Source organism: Leptodactylus fuscus, chromosome 11 (assembly GCF_031893055.1).
Source record: "Leptodactylus fuscus isolate aLepFus1 chromosome 11, aLepFus1.hap2, whole genome shotgun sequence".
Classification (NCBI taxonomy): Eukaryota; Metazoa; Chordata; class Amphibia; order Anura; family Leptodactylidae; genus Leptodactylus; species Leptodactylus fuscus.
In genome coordinates, this window is record NC_134275.1 from 24306558 (window position 1) to 24333062 (window position 26505).

General features: G+C 44.2%; 1 protein-coding gene across 1 annotated transcript; it reads left to right on the forward strand.

The window, feature by feature from the left end:
• The first annotated feature begins 633 nt into the window (after positions 1-633).
• On the forward strand, positions 634-13997 carry LOC142185382 (death domain-containing protein CRADD-like). Its single transcript, XM_075260800.1, has 2 exons — positions 634-668; positions 13178-13997. Exon 2 carries the CDS (start codon positions 13190-13192, stop codon positions 13781-13783), a length of 594 nt encoding a protein of 197 aa, XP_075116901.1. The 5' UTR covers positions 634-668; positions 13178-13189; the 3' UTR covers positions 13784-13997.
• Positions 13998-26505: the final 12508 nt, after the last annotated feature.

The following is a 26505-nucleotide window of genomic DNA, read 5'->3' on the forward strand; positions in this document are numbered from 1 at the left end:
GTGAGAAAAAAATAGCATTTTAATGATAGAATCCCTTTAACCCCTCTGGCGTCTTAGTCAAAGTTAACTGAAGCGTCATTTTAACAGCAGCGCATGGACACCGCCTTTTTGCCGGGTGAACGCCAGCCCATAAGAAAATCGCACAAATGCACTTTTTCTTCAAATCCACCCCATTCTGATTTTTTTTATGTACAGAATAATAAATGGCAGCAATATGAAGAAAAAATTGTCGTGCAAACATTAAGAGCTCATATGACGTCGAGAACAATAACACCAAAAGTTTATGGGGTTTGGAAGGGGGAGAATCGAACATGAAAAATTCCTCTGGTGGGAAGGGGTTAAACCTATGCAATGGGCCCATTTATCAGCCAAGTAGGGCAGTGCCCAATTATGATGAACCGTGCTCCCATATCAACTAGTCTGTATACAACAGATGAGATTTGCGATAGCTACAAACACCCCTACGGCTCCTTACACAGGAAAGCTATGATTTCAGACTAATGTGCCGCGTTCTGGCTCTGTACTTTACTGCAAGATGTGTACAGCGCCCTGAGACCTCCTCACTGCAGAGAACGCACCATGATCACATGACCTCGGCCTGTTCAACAGTGAAAGGCGGCCAATCAGGTCAATCCCGGAAGTAAGAAGAGGCGGCCGGAAGTGCTCAGGTCCGGTTGCGTCTAGAATGGAGTTGCTCCTTGTAGGTCCTCCCTCCAGCAACTCCAATCTAGTCACCTCACTACAGGAGCAGCTAGAGTGGAGTGTCTATAGGGAGGATCCATAACTGGCCAAGAGAGACATTGTATATGATTATCAATAAGAATATAGGAAATACACATTCCTGGTCATATATACAAATGGCACTGATATATAGATAGATAGATAGATAGATAGATAGATAGATAGATAGATAGATAGATAGATAGATAGATAGATATAGATAGATAGAGATATATACTTATATATATTACATATATAGTTTATAAATATATATTTGCCATATGGTCTGAACAGGGCGTTGACGCCGCAGCCTTATGTGTTTATTATACCTTGCGCTACTTTCTTGTTGTGATAATGGAAATATATGGCAATTAATAACTGATATAGAGATAAATTCTGACATATCGCTGTGCGCCTGATTTATCAATATATAGTTAGGATAGGCTCATGATGGTCTGGGTATATTCTGTAGTTGCTATAGGCAGGTCCTCCTTACAGCAACTCCATTCTAGCTGTCTCACTACAGAACTGACTACATTGCAGGTAGGTTCATGGTCTGGGTATATTCTCTATAGGTTATTCAGTATAGGACCTATATCTTATGATAAGCTCCGCCTACAGTAATATTAATAAAACAAACATACATTTTAAAAAATATATATTTTATTGAAATAAAACCATCCGCACAATCCTCATTATCCGTTAAAAAAAAAAACACCTCCACTAGTTACCAACATAGTCTATCAATTCCTCCTCCCCCTTCCACCAACTTACCTGTGCTGGTCTAGTATTACCTGCCTTCATGGAATAAACCAGCCACTGTCGTCTCATGTGATGGGGTTAATAGAGTAAAGACAGGATCACATGTGCACCAGGTTCTACGTTGTTTAAAGACGACCTATCACCTCCTGGGGCTCCATACTGAAACGGGCAGAAAGAACAATCCTCCGTGCAGGACTTTTCTCTCTGCCGATTTCTGCTGCCAATGTGAATCTAACCACAAATTTAGTCCAGTGAGTCCAGGAGGGACTCCTCCTACTGAAAGGATAGTACCTCAAGATAGGTCATCAGTATTGGGGTGCATTCACACTGAGTATACGCTGACTGATTCTGAACGTTAAAACAAGTTCAGAATCAGCGCGTACAAAGCAGATCCCATTCAATTCAATGGGAGCCGGCATATGTGCGCTCCCCATAGAAATTAATGGGCTGCTTTTTTCCCTATTGGTTTCAATGTGATACGCGCGTATCACATTGAAACCAATAGGGGAAAAAAGCAGCCCATCCATTTCTATGGGGAAGACACGTATGCCGGCTCCCATTGAAATGAATGGGATCTGCTTTGGACGCGCTGATTCTCAACGTGTTTTAACGTTCAGAATCAGTCAGCGTATACTCAGTGTGAATGCACCCCAATACTGATGACCTATCTTGAGGTACTATCCTTTCAGTACTATCCTTTCAGATCTCCGGTGCTGTACATACTGTAGTGGTGAGTGTAGGTACCGCAGCGATGCGCCATTACAATCTCTGTACCGGAGATATGCAGGGGTTTCACATGTTGGGGTTCCCCTGCAGGTTTAATATTGATGGCCTACCCTGAGAAAGTGGATAACTCGTTGAGGCTGGCTCCCCACATCACTTAAACATTGAGGAAGAAATGTGGCAGAAAAAAACCCCCAATCCCATCCCCATTTTACGGTAAAATACATGCAGAGGATACGCTGCACTGTCATGGTTTTGGAAATCGGAGCATGCCAGTTATACCCCCAGGACACACCAGCAGCGGCTTCCATATTGGCATAATTAAAGCAGAAAGTCCACAGAGGAAACCTGTAAAAAGTGCTACAGGAAGAACCCCGATGCGTTGCTGTTTTTCCAACAGCGTTTTTTTGCTACAGGTGCTACATGGGGCCTTAAAGGGGTTGTCCCATCACAAGGATCCTATCTATACTGCTTGTTAATGTGAATGTAAGACTTTTCCTAAATACATTGTTTCAGCAAAACTGCTTTGTTTGTCCACTATCTTACTTTATTCTTTTTTTTTTTTTTACACATCCCTTGACTTATCTGGTCATAAGTCAAGTGATGTATCTGCTGCTCTGAGGGGGGAGGGAGGAGGGGCTAAGTGCACGGGAGTGAGCCTGGAGGTGGGGGGATTAGTTTACCCTTTGGGGGGAAGGGACTGCCAATACAGACTGTGCCGGCGTCTACACTCCCCGGCATCCGCCTCTCTATTACAGCGGATGACGGGGAGTGTAGACGCCGGCACAGATGCTGCAACATCGCTATGCTCCTGCCCTGCATGAAGCCAGCAGCGGCAGAAGCAATGCTGCTATTCCAGAGGGGAGGGGGGGGTGGAGAAGCGGAATAACAGGAGCTCCTGCCGCTGCTGGCGTCATGCAGGGCAGGAGCGCAGCGATGTTGCAGGCACCTGTGCCGGCGTCTAACACTCCCCGGAATCCGCCTCTCTATTACAGCGAATGCTGGATCTATATTGACATTGTGAAGGCTAGACTGGTCTCACCATCTATGAGCGTGCACGCAGGGCCAGCGGCATCTCGCCGCTGGCTTTGCATATGTAACCCCGCCCACCAATGACGCAATAAAGCAGGAAGACAGAAGATTTTACAGCAACGAAGACTGGTGAGTATGCGACGTGGGAATACCCCTTTAACCACAGTCATGTCAAGCTTGTGATTAACCCCTTCTTGGGTAATCAGCAATTCAATCACTTAGACAGAATCACTGACTGCAGGAGGTTGGGGGAGTCAGTGGTGAATACAGCTCACCAGGCACACTTGGTGGTCTTCGGGGGGGCATGTTGTATTAATGAAAATAGGGGGGGGGGGGAACACAGACAGCCTGCTATAAAAATAAATCAGGGGTAGGCAACCTTCGGCACACCAGCTGTTGTAAAACTACAACTCCCAGCATGCATACTGGCTCTGCTGTTCTTGGAACTCCCATGGAAGTGAATGGAGCATGTTGGGCGTTCTAGTTTCACAGCAGCTGGAGAGTCGAAGGTTGCTAACCCCTGAAATAAAGTATAACAGCCCTAATCTTCCTTAGGGTTACACCTGCTATACAGGGAGAGTAAAGTGACGCTGACATTTGTTAGAATTGCTAACTCATGCACTAGAAATAGTTAATTGCAGTCATAACCTGAACACAACTAAACCCAAGTTCAGGAGTCACAGTCAAGGGTTTACACTCAGTTATGACACACAGACAAGTAATGTCTTAAGATTTGCCCCCATCTAGTGCAGGGACTCTTCCTGCTCTGAAGGAGTCCCTGCATTGTGAGTAACCTCTTTATACAGCAATGAGCATCAGTTTGGTGCTAGTGATCACTGCAGGGTTGGAGAGTGAGCAGTGCAGAATATTTATGCATACAGCTCACACAGGAGGCAGCCCCCAGGTCCTGGATCTCACCTAGCATACAGACGGCAGCCCCCATGCTCCTTTCAGGTTACAGATAGCAGCCCCCCAGGGACTGAAGCTCCCCATCCCCCTCAGTATACAGCAGGAGCACCCTAACACATAGGTGGCAAGACCCCAGGTGCCGGACCCCTCCAACACACAGGCAGCATCTCCAAACACACACAGGTGGTAGCATCTCAGGGCCCATTAACAACCCCCACCCACATACAGGCAGCACTGCAGGAATCCCCCATATACATGAAGGCAGCAAACAAATGACCTAAACACAACAAAACAGTACCCCGGAACCTCCGCCATATGCCCACAGGTGGAAGTACCCAAGGGGCCACCACCACCTGACACACACAGGTAGCATCCCAGGGACCTCCAAACAAGGACACAGGTGGCAGCACCCTGGGACCACCTCCACAACTCCCTCTCACACACAAGCAGTGCCCCAGGAACCCAACACACAAATTCAATACCCCTGGGATCCCACACAATCGCATGCAGCAGCCCCCCCAGGGATCCTGCCCCCATTACATGCAAGCAGCACCCCAGGGACGTTTGCTCCCCCTTTAGATGCCAGCAGCACCCCAAGGACCCCGCCCCCCCTGTAGATGCCCAAGCACACTAAGGATGCATGCCCACATAATTAGATGTCAATGGCACCCCAGGGTCTCCGCCCCTTTTAGTTGCCAGAAGCACGCCAGGGACACCTTCCCCCCTATCCATGCCAACAACATCCACCTTAGATGCTAATAGCACCCCAGGGCCCTCCCCCTTTATGCCAGCAGCACTTTGAGGACCCCTACCTTTCTTCAGATGCCAGCAGCATCCCAAGGACCCCTGCCTACTTAGATGCTAGCAGCATCCAAGGGACTCATGCACTCCTTCAGATGCCAACTGCACCCCTGCCCCCCACCCTTCAGATGCCAGCAGCACCAGTAAGGAACCCTGCCCCCCTTTAGAAGCACACCAAAGATCCCTGTCCTTCTCTTTTAGATGCCAGCAGCACCCCAAAGGCCCCTGCCTCTTCTTAGATGCCAGTAGTACTCCAAAGACCCAGTGCCCCCCATTAGATGCCAGCAGTACCTCAAAGTCCCACTGCCAGGGGTGTAACAATCGTGACCTGGCCCGGTGAGACACGGGGCCAGCAGCCAGCTGGAGATAGTCGGGGTCCAGTACCACTATGTGACAGCAGCAGGGGAAAGTCTGGTTCCCCGACCACTATATATATTGTAAATGAGAAGGGGCACCGGCATGTTGCCAGGCCATTTTTCAATAGATACTAGCCATGGGGAGGTGACTTAAAATCATAAATAGATATACTCACCTCTCTGCGTCCTCTCCGGCATCTTCCATCATGTGACTGAGGCCTGAGATTAGGCCCCAGCAGTCAGATGGAGCGCAACGGCGTAATGACGTCAGTGTCGCCTCATGTGACTGCTGAGGACCAATCACAGGCCTCAACAGAGACGTCAGGAAGATGCTGAAGACAGCCGGAGCCAGGATGCCCAGGAAAGGCGAGGCGAGTATTAGTGTTTGTTATTTTTATTCACCCACCCTGGGCCTCCGATTATTATACTCTGGGGTCTGAGGAGACCACAATGTAAAATAATATCACCGGAGGAGGGCTGTTAGGAGCATATACTGGGGGGGGAGGCACTGCTGGAGATATAATACTGTATATGGGAGGACACTGCTGGGCATAAATTACTGTGCACACCACTGCGTCCCCCCCCCCCCCTTAGTTGCAGCAGTACCCCCAAAGATCTCCTGCACCTCCTTAAATGCCAGAAACACCCAAAGGACCCTGTCTCTCTCCATGCCAACGATTCCTATACCACCCTAAAAATCAATCCAATCCCCTAGACCAGAGGTTCTCAAACTTATTTTGTCTACCGCCCACTTCGAGAATTATTTTCTAGCGCCCCCCCCCAAAATTTTTTTTTTTACTTTACTACATCTTAAGAATCACAATCGCAGTCATTATGTTAATAATTAAATTATGTGTGTCATGTGAAAATAAGACTTTCTGATGAGGGTAATGTAAAACACCATTTTGTAATATTAGGAAAACTTTTATTCATGTTATTAAAACAAACATTTCAATTTTAATTTTAAAACTAATCTAATGTGAAGGATGAATTTGATGATTTTTAACAAGTTTGTTAATATCAGGCTCGAATTTACTCAAAAACAGCCGTAAGTCACCGCGTTCGGTAATCTGCAACCGATTTCTCTTTTTAGTTAGCAACGTTGCCACAGCACTAAATCCACGTTCACACAAATACGATGATGGGAATGCTATCAAAAATCGTTGAACGATGGACCACAATCCAGGGTACAATTGCGGGATTGGCTTTTGTAGCCAAAATTCGGTAAAGCGGTAAAGTTTGTGTTAAAAGCAAAAAAACAATTTTAAAGGGGTAGCCTCATGAAGCTTGATCTGCCTTCTAAGCTGCCTAAAAATCTTCTTTCTTCCGGTTTGCTCGCGTCAATTAGCCCCGCCCCCAAATTAGCGTGTAGCTCCGCCCACCACATAGCGTGATCCTATGGGATGACTGCAGGGTCTGTGATGTCATCAAAAGGTCATGTAGACTTGGATTTACCTTGTACGGAGTTTCCTAAAGGACCTGGCTCCTCTGCCCACTAGCAGCCTGCTCTATATAATAAAGCTTTATCCTAGTGAACAGAGACCAGGTCCTTTAGCCCAGTAGGATTTAGACTGCTTTATATAAGAAAGCAGCACTTATTCCACACGCCCTCTATCTCACAGCAGGGAGCTAGGTGATGTGTATGTGTGGTGCAGACACAGGCTGGCTCCGTACACTCAGCCCCCACACAGCAGGGAGCTACGTCATGTGGCTCCCTCAGCAATGAGCAGGGGGCCAGGTGCTAGTGTCCATAATGAAGTGAATAAAGTAAGATAGTGGACAAACAAAGCAGTTTTGCTGAAGCAGTGTATTTAGGAAAAGTCTTAAATCCACATTAACAAGCAGTATAGATAGAATCATTGTTATGATACCACCCCTTTAAATTAGCCATCGCCCCCCTAAACCGCTTCAACGCCCCCCAATCTTGTCTGTGCCCTTTACTGCCCCCTATAGGCCTCCAGCGCCCACAAGGGGGCGTTATCGCCCACTTTGAGAAAGACTGCCCTAGACCCTCCGGGATACAGTCCCATATAAAACATCAATCTCTTTTCAGCCTCATCCAACGTGCAGTCCTATGTAACTACATCACTCCCCCCTCAGCCTCATCCAATGTGCAGTCCCATGCAACTACATCACTCTCTCCCCTCAGCCACATCGAACATGCAGTCCCATGTAACTACATCACTCTCTCCCCTCAGCCTCATCCAACATGCAGTCCCATGTAACTACATCACTCTCTCCCCTCAGCCTCATCCAATGTGCAGTCCCATGTAACTACATCACTCTCTCCCCTCAGCCTCATCCAACATGCAGTCCCATGTAACTACATCACTCTCTCCCCTCAGCCTCATCCAACGTGCAGTCCCATGTAACTACATCACTCTCTCCCCTCAGCCTCATCCAACGTGCAGTCCCATGTAACTACATCACTCTCTCCCCTCAGCCTCATCCAACATGCAGTCCCATGTAACTACATCACTCTCTCCCCTCAGCCTCATCCAACGTGCAGTCCCATGTAACTACATCACTCTCCCCCTCAACCTCATCCAACATGCAGTCCCATGTAACTACATCACTCTCTCCCCTCAGCCTCATCCAACGTGCAGTCCCATGTAACTACATCACTCTCTCCCCTCAGCCTCATCCAACGTGCAGTCCCATGTAACTACATCACTCGCTCCCCTCAGCCTCATCCAACGTGCAGTCCCATGTAACTACATCATTCGCTCCCCTCAGCCTCATCCAACGTGAAGTCCCATGTAACTACATCACTCTCTTCCCTCAGCCTCATCCAACGTGCAGTCCCATGTAACTACATCATTCGCTCCCCTCAGCCTCATCCAACGTGAAGTCCCATGTAACTACATCACTCTCTCCCCTCAGCCTCATCCAACATGCAGTCCCATGTAACTACATCATTCTCTCCCCTCAGCCTCATCCAACGTGCAGTCCCATGTAACTACATCACTCGCTCCCCTCAGCCTCATCCAACGTGAAGTCCCATGTAACTACATCACTCTCTTCCCTCAGCCTCATCCAACGTGCAGTCCCATGTAACTACATCATTCGCTCCCCTCAGCCTCATCCAACGTGCAGTCCCATGTAACTACATCACTCGCTTCCCTCAGCCTCATCCAACGTGCAGTCCCATGTAACTACATCATTCGCTCCCCTCAGCCTCATCCAACGTGCAGTCCCATGTAACTACATCACTCTCTCCCCTCAGCCTCATCCAACATGCAGTCCCATGTAACTACATCACTCTCTCCCCTCAGCCTCATCCAACGTGCAGTCCCATGTAACTACATCACTCTCCCCCTCAACCTCATCCAACATGCAGTCCCATGTAACTACATCACTCTCTCCCCTCAGCCTCATCCAACGTGCAGTCCCATGTAACTACATCACTCTCTCCCCTCAGCCTCATCCAACGTGCAGTCCCATGTAACTACATCACTCGCTCCCCTCAGCCTCATCCAACGTGCAGTCCCATGTAACTACATCATTCGCTCCCCTCAGCCTCATCCAACGTGCAGTCCCATGTAACTACATCACTCTCTCCCCTCAGCCTCATCCAACATGCAGTCCCATGTAACTACATCATTCTCTCCCCTCAGCCTCATCCAACGTGCAGTCCCATGTAACTACATCACTCGCTCCCCTCAGCCTCATCCAACGTGAAGTCCCATGTAACTACATCACTCTCTTCCCTCAGCCTCATCCAACGTGCAGTCCCATGTAACTACATCATTCGCTCCCCTCAGCCTCATCCAACGTGCAGTCCCATGTAACTACATCACTCGCTTCCCTCAGCCTCATCCAACGTGCAGTCCCATGTAACTACATCATTCGCTCCCCTCAGCCTCATCCAACGTGCAGTCCCATGTAACTACATCACTCGCTTCCCTCAGCCTCCGAACATGCAGTCCCATTTAACTACATCACTTGCTCCCTTCAGCCTCATCCAACGTGCAGTCCCATAAAACTACATCACTCTCTCCCCTCAGCCTCATCCAACGTGCAGTCCCATGTAACTACATAACTCGCTTCCCTCAGCCTCATCCAACATGCAGTCCCATGTAACTACATCACTTGCTCCCCTCAGCCTCATCCAACGTGCAGTCCCATGTAACTACATCACTTGCTCCCTTCAGCCTCCTCCAACGTGCAGTCCCATGTAACTACATCACCCTCTCCCCTCAGCCTCATCCAACGTGCAGTCCCATGTAACTACATCACTCGCTTCCCTCAGCCTCCGAACATGCAGTCCCATGTAACTACATCACTTGCTCCCTTCAGCCTCCTCCAACGTGCAGTCCCATGTAACTACATCACTCGCCCCTCAGCCTCATCCAACATGCAGTCCCATGTAACAACATCACTCTCTCCCCTCAGCCTCATCCAACGTGCAGTCCCATGTAACTACATCACTCTCTCCCCTCAGCCTCCGAACATCCAGTCCCATGTAACTACATCAATTGCTCCCCTCAGCCTCATCCAACGTGCAGTCCCATGTAACTACATCACTCTCTCTCCTCAGCCTCATCCAACATGCAGTCCCATGTAACTACATCACTCGCCCCTCAGCCTCATCCAACGTGCAGTCCCATGTAACTACATCACTCTCTCCCCTCAGCCTCATCCAACATGCAGTCCCATGCAACTACATCACTCGCCCCTCAGCCTCATCCAACGTGCAGTCCCATGTAACTACATCACTCTCTCCCCTCAGCCTCATCCAACGTGCAGTCCCATGTAACTACATCACTCTCTCCCCTCAGCCTCATCCAACATGCAGTCCCATGTAACTACATCACTCTCTCCCCTCAGCCTCCGAACATCCAGTCCCATGTAACTACATCACTCGCACCTCAGCCTCATCCAACGTGCAGTCCCATGTAACTACATCACTCTCTCCCCTCAGCCTCATCCAACGTGCAGTCCCATGTAACTACATCACTCTCTCTCCTCAGCCTCATCCAACATGCAGTCCCATGTAACTACATCACTCGCCCCTCAGCCTCATCCAACGTGCAGTCCCATGTAACTACATCACTCTCTCTCCCCTCAGCCTCATCCAACGTGCAGTCCCATGTAACTACATCACTCGCTCCCCTCAGCCTCATCCAACGTGAAGTCCCATGTAACTACATCACTCTCTCCCCTCAGCCTCATCCAACGTGCAGTCCCATGTAACTACATCACTCTCTCCCCTCAGCCTCATCCAACGTGCAGTCCCATGTAACTACATCACTCTCTCTCCCCTCAGCCTCATCCAACGTGCAGTCCCATGTAACTACATCACTCGCTCCCCTCAGCCTCATCCAACGTGCAGTCCCATGTAACTACATCACTCTCTCCCCTCAGACTCATCCAACGTGAAGTCCCATGTAACTACATCACTCGCTCCCCTCAGCCTCATCCAACGTGCAGTCCCATGTAACTACATCACTCTCTCCCCTCAGCCTCATCCAACGTGCAGTCCCATGTAACTACATCACACTCTCTCCTCAGCCTCATCCAACATGCAGTTCCATGTAAAACAATCCTGTCTCTCCTCTTCCATCCTCCACTACCACGCTACAATCCTCCCTGCTTTCTGTTCTCGAGCTCCATGTGTTTGTCTCCGGCTTCCTCTATACAGCACAGAGCAGCGATGGCCGAAACTCCGCCCTCCTCTGAAAGGCCACGCCCCTTCCTGTGACATCATACCCACCAGGAGCAACTCCACTCTAGTCACGATCAGTCCGGTACAGTATATACAGGATACAACAGCTGTATACTGCTGCGCTATTATACTGTGTACAGCCAGGTGGAGGTGGCAGGCGGTGTGTGATATCACCCCAGTCACTTCTATTGTGGGCATAGGGTATAGTGCCAGCTGCCTGAGCGACGTGTCCATAGCTGGACTAAGTGTTAAGGGTGAGCCCATGGCAAACATGCCAGACTCACCCTCATACTAATGTGTGCATGGTCTCCATGCTGGGGGCATACATGTCAGGCTCACCCTTATACTTAAGTCTGTATGGTATCCATGCTGGGGATATACATGCCAGGCTCACCCATATACTAATAAGCGAATCCCATGCCCACCTTGCGTTAAAAACCACTATGCGGACACGCCGCGATTTTCAAAACCAGCGCAGTTTTGGAAATCACAGCATGTCAGTTATATCTATGGAAACGCCTGCGGTGTCCCCATAGATATAATTGTAACAGAAAGTCTGTGGAAGAAAAAATTTTCTTTGAAATTTTTCTTTTAAAGGGGCTCTATCAGCAAAATCATGCTGATAGAGCCCCACATATGCGTGAATAGCCTTTAAAAAGGCTATTCAGGCACCGTAAATGTTATATTACACTACCCCCCAGTTTTAAACTAAAACCCTAAAAAAGAATATGATCTACTTACGCATCGTGCACGCTGGGCGGGCATTCAGGGTCCGCCGTCTTCTTCATCCACGCCTCCTCTTCCTCCGATGTCCTCGGGTCCCGTCCTCCTCCGGCGCGCGAACTGACAGTGATAAAAAAAAAAATGCCCTGGGCGCATGCGCAGTAGCATGCGGCTTCTACTATGGCTACTGTGCATCGCCCAGGCCATTTTTTTTTTTTCAATGTCAGTTCGCGAGCGCCTGGGGAGGACGGGACCGGAGGAAGAGGAGGCGTGGATGAAGAAGAAGACACACCCTGAATGCCCGCCCAGCGTGCACGATGCGTAAGTAGATCATTCTTTTTTAGGTTTTGCTGATAGAGCCCCTTTAAAACAGCAGACCCCATTATGGTCAATGGGGCCGCCAGTGTCCATATGTAACCTCTGTTTCAGTGTAAACCCACCCAGTGCTTCCCCTTTGCAGTGAGTGACAGAATCATTATCTTGCTTGTCCTCAGATCATTGGCGTTTTGTTCTGGCCTGACACATGACTGGTACATATGAGGCTGATGCCCAAAGTAGTGAGTGTACTGGCTGGAAAACAAACTTGAGAATCTGTGCCAATTAGACATTGATGGTGTGGGGGAACAATAATATCTTATGAAAAATTGTGTATAGAGGTGGGGGCTGAGATGGTTCTATCTGTCCATCTCTCTCTCCCAGAGAGATGCAGTTTGGATCTTGCCAGACTGGTTATGTAAATACTATGCTCTGTGTATTGGGTGATGCTATCTTACAAAGAAACTAATTAAAATGGAGACAGTTCGGCAGGAACCACGGGCATTGTTAGGAAAGGATCAAAGACCAAAGACCCTTTTTAAGATAAAGGGACAAGAGAAGGGTAATTAAGTTAATTGTCTCCAACAAGGATGTCTATTGTCTTTAGAATACCATGAGATAGACATCTAGGATGTGTATTTGAGACATGTGCTGATGGCCGCCATTTTGTGTGATCATGCGGTCACCAGACCATGTGCTCACAAGACTCCATTTTAGAGTCCTCAGGGGGGTGTGACCTCTCTCCAGTTTCTTATCCAATAGATATGCATCAGGGCTATTGTTACAAACTTCTCCACCAATAGATGTTAGGCTAATTATACTAGCCAATCCTGTTCTGTCTATGCCATGTGATATATACTTTGTTCTAGCCACCATTAAACCAGAATCCATTTTGATACACGACCACCATGTGTCTTGTGGTTCTCCAGGCCAAGATGGCGGAGGCCGATCTTGGCCTGTTAATTAATTTTCCTTTACAGACAGCATATCTCTGGGGTATTATAATTTTCCCCCGACAATGGTATATCCTAACAACGTGCCCGCTATGACTATGCCATCTGTCTAGTAAGTTCGTTGTGGTTTGAAGACTGTTCTCATTTATTGCAATACTACATTTTATGTGAACATGGGAACAATGTCACTTATAGATTTGCTTGTAACCCTATAGGACCAGAACTATATGATGGATCCTCAACACAAGGACATTCTCAAACGTTTGCGACTGGAGCTCTGTTCAGAGGGACTAGCCGATGGACTTGTGCCTCAGTATTTGTTTCAAGAAGGAATCATTACAAGCGAGCAACTTGAAGACATCACCTCGCAGGCTACCAGTCAGAGGCGAGCTATGAAGCTTCTAGATATTCTTCCCACCCGAGGACCAAAGGCATTTGAAGTTTTCCTGCAGTCTTTATCTGAATTTCCATGGATTCATAGTAAACTAGACCAAATATGCAAAGAAAGTCTGGTGGGAGAAACGCCAGATCTGCCTAATAACATCAAAGATGTCTGCCCAAGCGATAAACAGCTGAACCGTCTGGCAGATCAGTTGGGTGCAGACTGGGAAAAAGTTCTTGTTTATCTAGGACTGGATCATGCGGAGGTCTACAAATGTAAGGTGCAGCACCCCTACTCTGTGCACTCGCAAGCAATGGAAGGATTGGTAAAATGGAAGCAACACATGGGACGTAAAGCAACTATGCAGTGTCTCTGGGAAGCGTTACAAGCTGCAGAAGTGCATCCTTCCATGTTGAAGACCATACTGCAGCAATCCTGAGGAAATGGCCTGTGTAATTCAGTCAGATCAGTCAGTATCTACAGTGTATGATTTATGGGAGGAAAGTATTAAGAACTGCTTAGGGTCCATTCACACGGAGTAACGTGCCGCGTGAACTGGCACGTGTACGGCGTGTGAGACTTTGCGCGCCGTAAAAGCTCCCATTGATTTCATCGTATACGCCACGTTATTTTGCGGCCATGATTTATTCTACTGCAGATTTAATTGTTTAAAAAAAAAAAAAACATTGATCATCATAAATAATGCCATACATTTATTGTACATATTGTTATGGGCCATGTGAAAATTAATGATTTACATTTAAGAATTTTTTGTAAATATGAAATGTAAAAATACATATTTGTAGGATTTTTATTTATCACAAAAGGTTTATGATTATCTCCATTCTGTGGACTGCTCTGGGGTAAAACAAGGGGGAGGTACAGGGGAGAAGATCAAGAAGTCTGTGCCAAGTTCTCTTTTTTTTGTCTACAATAAGAGCAAGTGAACAGCTTATACATCTCAATTGTCAACGTTTTAGACAGTGATCAGAGAACCTAGACAGGGCAGGGGTTGCCTCAACCTGCCCGATTTGAGCTAAGGCCTCACGGGATGTCCTGCAGCAAAAAAGTACTGTGGAAAAAACTGCGGCGACAACGCATCGTGTTTCTTCCCGCAGCGCTTTAAACAGAAAGTTCGCAGAGTTTTCCTCCACAGACTTTCTGTTATAATTATACCTATGGGTAAACCACCGGCGTTTCCATAGGTATAATTGACATAAGATAAGATAATCCTTTAATAGTCCCACAATGGGGAAATTTCAGTGATACAGTTTCATAGATGGTACAGTAGTATATAACAAGAGAGAAAACACATACAAGCTCATGGCAGATAGAGAAATCCTAGGAATCATAGCAACTAAAAAGAAAGAAACACAGACACACTGCAGGATCATTTAGTTCTCTGTGCGGAGTGATGTTAATAATACAGCCCAGCCGTGGTTGGAGGACACGAGGAGGGAGACACAGCATGTATATATAACAGGCAGAAATGTTTTTGCAGAGGTGGGGGACATATGCAGCTATCATGATAACATGTGGTAGTTCCTTTGGTAGGTTGTGAGATCTCCTGCTCACAGCTGATAGTTCGGTATCTTGCATCAGCGCTATTGTCCATTAACCACAAAAAAATGCCCCAAATGTCCTTCATCACAAGCCCTCCTCCTCCTTTCTTCTTACCACTGTGTTCTACTGCCCAGACAGGTCTGAAGCCATCCAGGTAGACAGGGTGCTGCTCTCTTGCCAAGCGTCCATAAACTCATGGGGTAGGTGGGTGATGGTAGGTTCCCAGGTTGTAACAGAGTCCCACGTGTCCACAGTAAAAGAAAGAAATACCAGTCAGCTGTAGGCATCTTCACACATCAGCAATAGATGCCAAAAATCATCTCCTTGAAAGAAGAAGTCCACTTCCATGTAGGTTTTCTTCCATGCCACATGGTGTCCATGCTGTCCTTAGCTCCTGGGGAGATGGTAACAGGCACATGTGCACACAGGAAAACTCCAGCTGAATCAGGTCTTGAGTCTTGTCCATGCTTAACAATAGAAACAAAAGGAAAATAAATACTCCACAGGGTCTTCCGTTCGATTTATAGTTGCTAATTCATAGTGCTAGTTTGCTTGGTTAGAGGATTCTTGAAGATACAGACAAAAAGAGTGAAAAGGAAGATAAAGGTTGCTCTCAGCTTGGAGCTCTGTATCGAGGCAGCCACTCAGTGCGGCGCCATGCTGCAATTTCCAAAAACGCGTGTTTTTTTTTTACCCCAAAGTGGGCATGAGATTCGCTAGAATCCCATCCACTTTGCCCGTACCGTAAAACGCAATTTTCCCCAAGGCGCTTCTGCTGTGTGCAAATCACGGCGTTTCTGTCCCATGGGGCTCCGGCCTTAGTGTTACTCTTGCAAGAAATCTGATGCGAGTTAAATGGCTAATCTACGTCAGTTTCTGTCCGTTTCTAATCAGGTGCAGCTACATGCATTAGAATAACTAAAAGGCCCAACCTCTTAGTAATTCTAGCAAATTCTTGCACTTGTTGGGGAATCAATTATGACTGTCATAAGAGTCACCAGATTTAATACATTTCCTCTGTTTAATTTTATCCTTTACATTACATTAGTAAGTTATGTTTAAGAAGCTTCCCATTTAGACATTATATGGATACAAGTAGCCAAAACACCAACCTGTATAAAATATATCGTATATATTCAGCTGAATATAGGGTATCTGCAGTGCTCCTATTAACCCCTTCCCGACGGAATAGGAGCACTGCAGATACCCTATATTCAGTAGCCCGGGCACTTTCAGACACAGGGATACCTAATGTGTATGTGTGTCACAGTAATTTTCTACTTTTATATGTATTCTAGGGAAAGGAGGGATTTAGAACTTAAATTTACTTTATTTTTTTATTATATTTTTTTAAAAGCTTTTTTTTTTTTTTTTTTTAACTATTTTATGAGAGATTCTATACATTACTATTGCGGCCGGTCATTTTTTTTTTTTTTTTGCTTGACTCGAGTATAAGTCGAGGGGGGGCTTTTTCAGCACAAAAACTGTGCTGAAAAATTCAGCTTATACTTGAGTATATACGGTAATATTATATTTTTATGCTCATTTTACTTTTATATTGCTCTAAAAGGGGAATATTTTATTTAGATTTTTATTTATTTTTTAACTACCGGTAATCGTATACACTTCAAATGACCCTGGGCTGTCTGCCAATACTAGGTATGGGAGGATCCTGTATACAGAAGATCGGAACTGCTGCCACTGGACACCAAGGCCCAGGACATGTGAGTAATGGTTTCTTATTTTTTATGGCCGTTTAGCAGCAGTATTCAGTAAAAAAAAAAAAGTGAATAGCCCCTTTCACGAAATTAGGTAAAAACAAACACAAAGCCACAAAATATGATTAAAAGAAATAAAACTAAATTAAATTGTATATGTTTTCTTTAAAGTTTGCGGCATTTAATGAAGCAGTTCTGGGGACATTGGTAATAATCCATTAATACAGCAAAGTAGTTCTTAAACCTAGTAAAACAGTATATTCAGGTGTTTTAAGACTGGGTTCATCAAACTTGTAAATACCCTTCTCCCTAGAGTACATACAGTGACCATAACTTTCCCTATTAGTCAAGCCTTGTCTCAGTCAGCTGCGGACGTCTGAGCTCAGTGCTTTTCATGGACAGCACCCCAACCTGTTGATTTGCGGATTATATGAAGTTCGTGGTTGATCCACTTTTCATGTTTGTGAAAAGTAAATAAATTTTTTTTGTTGTATTATTGTCTATTTTTTTTATTTTATTTTTTGTATGAAAAATGTTATCCGCTTTTTTTTTTTCAGGGACCCATAGACTTTCATTGATGTGATGCATTAGCATCCATGAAAAAAAGAACATGCTTCCATTGTTTTCTTGCATCTGAATAAACCACATTGAAATGAATGGGAACATTTGTTGCCTGTGAAAACTGCAGAAGCCATACGTATTGAAATGCAAACGTTTAAATAAGGCCTTGTTTTTTTCATCAGTGATTGTAAGCTGATTGTAAAAAAAAACACAGAAGAGGTGTAAAATTTCCAGTATACCTTATCTCTGTAATCTTCACTGCTGGTTTTGGATTACACTTACTGGTGCAAAACACTGAACACTAATTTGTGAATAAGGCCACAGAGTTTACTTACACCACATGTTTTTTACAACTGTTTAACAGATGGCCAAACACTTACATAGAAATCAACGTATAAAGAGAAACGGATCAGTTTCTGTCCTTTTTATCTGGCAGACAGAAAAGCATGGTATTCTAAGTCTTTGTGTCCTTCAAACAAAATAAAATATAAAAGAATCAATTTTTTATAGTGATGTCTATGTAAACCAATGGCAACTCATTATTACATTATTAGTATCCACTCAACGGATCTGCAGATATAAATAAAACATGATATGAATTGAGGCTGACTCTGTGCTACATGGTTTCCTTAAAGGGGTTGTCCCATCACAAGGATCTTATCTATACTTTTCCTAAATACACTGCTTCAGCAAAACTGCTTTGTTTGTCCACTATCTTACTTTATTCAATTCATTGTTGACACAGCCCTTGACTTATCTGCTCAAAAGTCAAGTGATGTATCTGCCTGCTCTCAGGGGGGAGGGAGGAGGGGCTAAGTGCATGGGAGCGAGCCTGTGTATCTAGCTATTCCTGTGTCTACACCACGTGACCTAGCTCCCTGCTATCAGATAGGGGAGAGGAGCTGCTTTCATTTCTGAACTCGTCTTCTGTTCTCCCAGTTATCAGGCTAGTTAATTCAATTGTGTTCATTATGGCAGAGACAGGCAGTCTCTGTATGTAACAAAGAATGGAGTTGCTCCTGCCTGTACTTCATAGTCCAATATTATGCATATAGTGTTTTTTGAGGACCTTTGATGACATCACAGGCCCTTCAGCTGCCTCATAGGATCACGCTATGTGGTGGGCGGAGCTACACTCTAATTTGGGGGCGGAGCTAAACAGCAGGTTGCATGTGAAACCCCGCCCATCAAATGACGCAAGAAACCAGGAAGAAAGAAGATTTTACAGCAGTGAAGACTGATGAGAATGCATCGTGGGAATACCCCTTTAACTCCATTCACTGGTGTTTTGCCAACTATTTTAAGCGGTCGGGCACGGCTTTAAAGAAGGCAATTCTGAATACTTTACTAATTTTATTATAAGAAGAATCAGTGATTACATAAAATAAAAGAAGATAGTGTGCTATAGCGTATACTTTTGTATAATACAAGTTACAAAGATTAATATACAAAGATTACGATACAGAATCAACAACAAGAGCTTACATCATCATCTGCCTGGAAAAGAAAATCATCAACCGTGGAGGCGACCGACGAAGGCAGAGAATTATCTCTATAGCTTACATTACACATCTACAGTATATACAGGTTAAAGCTTCACCAGGAATGATAAGCATCATCTATCCGGCATCAGCTGGGAGAAGCAGGCCAGCAAAGATAGAGAGTTCCTGGGATCCACACTGCGCCATGGGCGTCCCCTATAGCACGCAGGTCCAGAGACTTCTAAGGGAGCGTTCACACTACCGTCGGTGTCCGACATGTAGTGTCCGCTCCTAATGTCCGCTCAAAATCTGTCACGGACACTAGGAGCGGACACTAGATGTGTCCGTGACACCTGTCATTCACTTTAATGGGCATCGGGTGCGTTCTTTTGCACTCCGTGCCCGTCCTTTCCTGTCCGCAAGAGAAGATGTCCGACTTCTCAAGCGGACAGAAAAACCCTGCATGCAGGGTTCCTCTGTCCGCTTGAGAAGTCGGACATCTTCTCTTGCGGACAGGAAAGGACGGGCACGGAGTGCAAAAGAACGCACCCGATGCCCATTAAAGTGAATGACAGGTGTCACGGACACATCTAGTGTCCGCTCCTAGTGTCCGTGACAGATTTTGAGCGGACACTAGGAGCGGACACTACATGTCGGACACCGACGGTAGTGTGAACGCCCCCTAACTTCGAAGCAAACTTTCTCAGCTTATATCTTACTAGTAGATTACCCGCGGCTTTGCTCGCGAAAAATATGTTGAATTGTTGGTTATGCTAAAGTAAAAATTTTCAGTGTCACACTGAAATTGACATTCTCGGAGCTACAGTAAATCTTTTTTCCACTTTAAATTTTTATTATTTTGGCATTTCACAAATTTTTTTTTTTTTTTTACTAATTTGACATTTTTATTGATTTTAAATGTTCAATACATATTATGTAGTATAAACTATTACATCTTTTTCTTGGACTATTTTTTTTAATCAAAAATTAAAATTTACACAAACAATTTTAACAACATAGTGCAGCCCTTCCCCCTCCCTCCAGTGTAATCTATAAGTAGTTCTCGGACCAAAGAGTAACATTGGTTTACAGTTACACAACTATCTATTGTGGTGCTGTTTGGTACACAATGTTCCTGGTTTTACTTTCAGGTGCATACCTGTATATGAAAAGAATTTGGGGGTTACCCACTCTAGAGCAAGCAACGTACAACTGTCCATGTGGGAAACACAGGATCTCCAAATTAATGCCGGCTACTTTAAGTGATTGACCTTGTGCTTTGTTTATAGTCATAGCAAATGCAAGTCAGATTGGGAAGGGCATGTCGCTTGGTAGCAAAGGAATACGCGGAATGAAAACATTTGCTCCCTAGGGCAGGGGCCCCACGGACCGGAAACACCGTAATTTTTCCCCCGTGGGAAAAATTGAAGCGTTTTACAGTACTTTCAAAGTGGATGGGATTCATGCGAATCCCGTACCCACCTTGCGGAAAAAATCGCAGCGTGGGCAGTTTTAAGTCGCCTTAGTAGCATGTCAATTATATCTACGGAAACGCCAGTGGCTTTACTGTAGATATAATTGTAAACAGAAAGTCCACGGAGGAAAACTTCATGAACTTTCTTTGCGTTCACGCCTGTTGGGTGTTAGCCTAAGGGTGCATTCACATGGAGAAAAATGGAACCCATTGAAGTCAATGGGAGGCTTTTTTTTTCAATGCTGAATCTGATGCGGATTCCACACCCAATTCAGCGCCATTTTCCGCTGTGTAAATGTACCCTTATAGTTTCCCATAGGAATAGTGGCATCAATAACATTGGGCATGAAGACTCTTAATGCACAATTTTGTGCCGTTACACTTTTTTTTTTTTTTAATGCAGATTGTGCACTCCATATAGGGATCACAATGTACTTTTTTTTTTTCCTATCAGTATGTCTTTGTAGAATGGAAGGAAATACACACAAACACGGAGAGAACATACAAAATCCTTGCAGATGTTGTTCCTGGCGGGGGATTCGAACCCAGGACTCCAGCACTGCAAGGCTAACCACTGAGCCACCGTGTTGCCCCTTCTGTTACATATTTTTGGTTGGTCAAGGTTCCGAAGCAAAATTATTGTGGCTCCTATTTATAAAGTGAGTGTATGCGGTGGCATTCTAGGAGGCTCCAAAGAATTCAGGAACTCCAATGGATACATTATGGCTTGTTCACTCTCCATGAGTGAATCGATGGACATGTATGTGGTTGCTAGACCAGGCAGCCCCATTGCATATGTCGTATACGGTCATTTTCGTTCATCCTTCTGTTCAGATGTTTCCATATTCCTTTGCTTCAGCCTGCCTTATCCAGTTCTTGTGAAGACAACATTCCCGTTGCTCTGATTTCTCAGCTGCCTTAGGGCCTGTTCACACGGCGTAAACGCACGTTTATTTTGGCAAAATAAAAAGTAAAGTAAAAGTAAAAAAACATGTCAAAATACACATCAAAATACTTGTCAAAATACATGTGTAAAATGTCATTAAAGTCAATGGGAGCCTTATTTTTACATGTGTATTTTTTACACGTGTATTTTGCCAAAATACACACGTGTTTACACCGTGTGAATGGGCCCTTACATTTAGCCTGTCTCATCCGTTTCTTTTCAAGCTGTGAGTCGCTTTGTTTACTTGTCTCAGCTCTCTGACACAATTTTGCGCTCTTAGCTTTTGGATAAACTTGCCCAATAGATGGTCATTTGTCGGGCGGCATTTTAAAAAACAGTCCTTAGTATTATGAGCCTTTAGTATTCACCTGACACTGATAAGAGATGTAATAGGATGAATAGTAATACAGAGCCGCCCTCACAGTATTACTAGGATCTGACACTGATAGGAGATGTAATAGGAAGAATAGTAATACAGAGCCGCCCTCACAGTATTACTAGGACCTGACACTGATAAGAGATGTAATAGGAAGAATAGTAATACAGAGCGGGCATCACAGTATTACTAGGATCTGACACTGATAAGAGATGTAATAGGAAGAATAGTAACACAGAGCAGCCATCACAGTATTACTATGGCCTGACACTAATAAGAGATGTAATAGGAAGAATAGTAATACAGAGCGGCCCTCACAGAATTACTATGTCCTGACACTGATAAGAGATGTAATAGGAAGAATAGTAACACAGAGCAGCCATCACAGTATTACTATGGCCTGACACTGATAAGAGATGTAATAGGATGAATAGTAACACAGAGCAGCCATCACAGTATTACTATGGCCTGACACTGATAAGAGATGTAATAGGATGAATAGTAACACAGAGCAGCCATCACAGTATTACTATGGCCTGACACTGATAAGAGATGTAATAGGAAGAATAGTAATACAGAGCAGCCATCACAGTATTACTAGGACCTGACACTGATAAGAGATGTAATAGGAAGAATAGTAATACAGAGCAGCCATCACAGTATTACTAGGACCTGACACTGATAGGAGATGTAATAGGATGAATAGTAATACAGAGCAGCCCTCACACAGTGTTACTAGGACCTGACACTGATAAGAGATGTAATAGGAAGAATAGTAATACAGAGCAGCCCTCACAGTATTACTAGGACCTGACACTGATAAGAGATGTAATAGGAAGAATAGTAATACAGAGCAGCCCTCACAGTATTACTATGTCCTGACACTGATAAGAGATGTAATAGGATGAATAGTAATACAGAGCAGCCATCACAGTATTACTAGGACCTGACACTGATAAGAGATGTAATAGGAAGAATAGTAATACAGAGCAGCCATCACAGTATTACTATGTCCTGACACTGATAAGAGATGTAATAGGAAGAATAGTAATACAGAGCAGCCCTCACAGTATTACTATGTCCTGACACTGATAAGAGATGTAATAGGATGAATAGTAATACAGAGCAGCCATCACAGTATTACTAGGACCTGACACTGATAAGAGATGTAATAGGATGAATAGTAATACAGAGCAGCCATCACAGTATTACTAGGACCTGACACTGATAAGAGATGTAATAGGAAGAATAGTAATACAGAGCAGCCATCACAGTATTACTATGTCCTGACACTGATAAGAGATGTAATAGGATGAATAGTAATACAGAGCGGCCATCACAGTATTACTAGGACCTGACACTGATAGGAGATGTAATAGGATGAATAGTAACACACAGCAGCCCTCACAGTATTACTAGGACCTGACACTGATAAGAGATGTAATAGGAAGAATAGTAATACAGAGCCGCCCTCACAGTATTACTATGTCCTGACACTGATAAGAGATGTAATAGGAAGAATAATAATACAGAGCCGCCCTCACAGTATTACTATGTCCTGACACTGATAAGAGATGTAATAGGAAGAATAGTAATACAGAGCGGCCATCACAGTATTACTATGTCCTGACACTGATAAGAGATGTAATAGGATGAATAGTAATACAGAGCGGCCATCACAGTATTACTAGGACCTGACACTGATAAGAGATGTAATAGGAAGAATAGTAATACAGAGCCGCCCTCACAGTATTACTATGTCCTGACACTGATAAGAGATGTAATAGGAAGAATAGTAATACAGAGCGGCCATCACAGTATTACTATATCCTGACACTGATAAGAGATGTAATAGGAAGAATAGTAACACAGAGCAGCCATCACAGTATTACTATGGCCTGACACTGATAAGAGATGTAATAGGAAGAATAGTAATACAGAGCAGCCCTCACAGTATTACTATGTCCTGACACTGATAAGAGATGTAATAGGATGAATAGTAATACAGAGCGGCCATCACAGTATTACTAGGACCTGACACTGATAAGAGATGTAATAGGAAGAATAGTAACACAGAGCCGCCCTCGCAGTATTACTATGTCCTGATACTGTAATAGGATGAATAGTAATACAGAGCGAACATCACAGTATTACTAGGACCTGATACTGATAAGAGATGTAATAGGAAGAATAGTAATACAGAGCCGCCCTCACAGTATTACTATGTCCTGACACTGATAAATGATGTAATAGGATGAATAGTAATACAGAGCGGCCATCACAGTATTACTAGGACCTGACACTGATAGGAGATGTAATAGGATGAATAGTAACACACAGCAGCCCTCACAGTATTACTAGGACCTGACACTGATAAGAGATGTAATAGGAAGAATAGTAATACAGAGCCGCCCTCACAGTATTACTATGTCCTGACACTGATAAGAGATGTAATAGGAAGAATAATAATACAGAGCCGCCCTCACAGTATTACTATGTCCTGACACTGATAAGAGATGTAATAGGAAGAATAGTAATACAGAGCGGCCATCACAGTATTACTATGTCCTGACACTGATAAGAGATGTAATAGGATGAATAGTAATACAGAGCGGCCATCACAGTATTACTAGGACCTGACACTGATAAGAGATGTAATAGGAAGAATAGTAATACAGAGCCGCCCTCACAGTATTACTATGTCCTGACACTGATAAGAGATGTAATAGGAAGAATAGTAATACAGAGCGGCCATCACAGTATTACTATGTCCTGACACTGATAAGAGATGTAATAGGAAGAATAGTAACACAGAGCAGCCATCACAGTATTACTATGGCCTGACACTGATAAGAGATGTAATAGGAAGAATAGTAATACAGAGCAGCCCTCACAGTATTACTATGTCCTGACACTGATAAGAGATGTAATAGGATGAATAGTAATACAGAGCGGCCATCACAGTATTACTAGGACCTGACACTGATAAGAGATGTAATAGGAAGAATAGTAACACAGAGCCGCCCTCGCAGTATTACTATGTCCTGATACTGTAATAGGATGAATAGTAATACAGAGCGAACATCACAGTATTACTAGGACCTGATACTGATAAGAGATATAATAGGAAGAATAGTAATACAGAGCCGCCCTCACAGTATTACTATGTCCTGACACTGATAAATGATGTAATAGGATGAATAGTAATACAGAGCGGCCATCACAGTATTACTAGGACCTGACACTGATAAGAGATGTAATAGGAAGAATAGTAATACAGAGCCGCCCTCACAGTATTACTATGTCCTGATACTGATAAGAGATGTAATAGGAAGAATAGTAATACAGAGCGGCCATCACAGTATTACTATGTCCTGACACTGATAAGAGATGTAATAGGATGAATAGTAATACAGAGCGGCCATCACAGTATTACTAGGACCTGACACTGATAAGAGATGTAATAGGATGAATAGTAATACAGAGCCGCCCTCACAGTATTACTATGTCCTGACACTGATAAGAGATGTAATAGGAAGAATGGTAATACTGAGCCGCCCTCACAGTATTACTATGTCCTGACACTGATAAGAGATGTAATAGGAAGAATAGTAATACAGAGCTGCCCTCACAGTATTACTATGTCCTGACACTGATAAGAGATGTAATAGGAAGAATAGTAATACAGAGCCGCCCTCACAGTATTACTATGTCCTGATACTGATAAGAGATGTAATAGGAAGAATAGTAATACAGAGCAGCCATCACAGTATTACTATGGCCTGACACTGATAAGAGATGTAATAGGAAGAATAGTAACACAGAGCAGCCATCACAGTATTACTATGGCCTGACACTGATAAGAGATGTAATAGGAAGAATAGTAATACAGAGCGGCCCTCACAGTATTACTATGTCCTGACACTGATAAGAGATGTAATAGGAAGAATAGTAATACAGAGCGGCCCTCACAGTATTAGTATGTCCTGACACTGATAAGAGATGTAATAGGATGAATAGTAATACAGAGCGGCCATCACAGTATTACTAGGACCTGACACTGATAAGAGATGTAATAGGAAGAATAGTAATACAGAGCGGCCATCACAGTATTACTGTGTCCTGACACTGATAAGAGATGTAATAGGAAGAATAGTAATACAGAGCGGCCATCACAGTATTACTATGTCCTGACACTGATAAGAGATGTAATAGGAAGAATAGTAATACAGAGCCGCCCTCACAGTTTTACTATGTCCTGACACTGATAAGAGATGTAATAGGAAGAATAGTAATACAGAGCGGCCATCACAGTATTACTATGTCCTGACACTGATAAGAGATGTAATAGGAAGAATAGTAACACAGAGCCGCCCTCACAGTATTACTATGTCCTGATACTGATAAGAGATGTAATAGGATGAATAGTAATACAGAGCGGCCATCACAGTATTACTAGGACCTGACACTGATAAGAGATGTAATAGGAAGAATAGTAATACAGAGCCGCCCTCACAGTATTACTATGTCCTGACAGTGATAAGAGATGTAATAGGATGAATAGTAATACAGAGCGGCCATCACAGTATTACTAGGACCTGACACTGATAAGAGATGTAATAGGAAGAATAGTAATACAGAGCTGCCCTCACAGTATTACTATGTCCTGACATTGATAAGAGATGTAATAGGAAGAATAGTAATACAGAGCCGCCCTCACAGTATTACTATGTCCTGATACTGATAAGAGATGTAATAGGAAGAATAGTAATACAGAGCGGCCATCACAGTATTACTATGTCCTGACACTGATAAGAGATGTAATAGGATGAATAGTAATACAGAGCGGCCATCACAGTATTACTAGGACCTGACACTGATAAGAGATGTAATAGGATGAATAGTAATACAGAGCCGCCCTCACAGTATTACTATGTCCTGACACTGATAAGAGATGTAATAGGAAGAATGGTAATACAGAGCCGCCCTCACAGTATTACTATGTCCTGACACTGATAAGAGATGTAATAGGATGACTAGTA

What these genes read in the sequence shown, in the direction of transcription:
- LOC142185382 (XM_075260800.1), top strand. Translation starts at nt 13,190, where the DNA reads ATGATGGATCCTCAACACAAGGACATTCTCAAACGTTTGCGACTGGAG.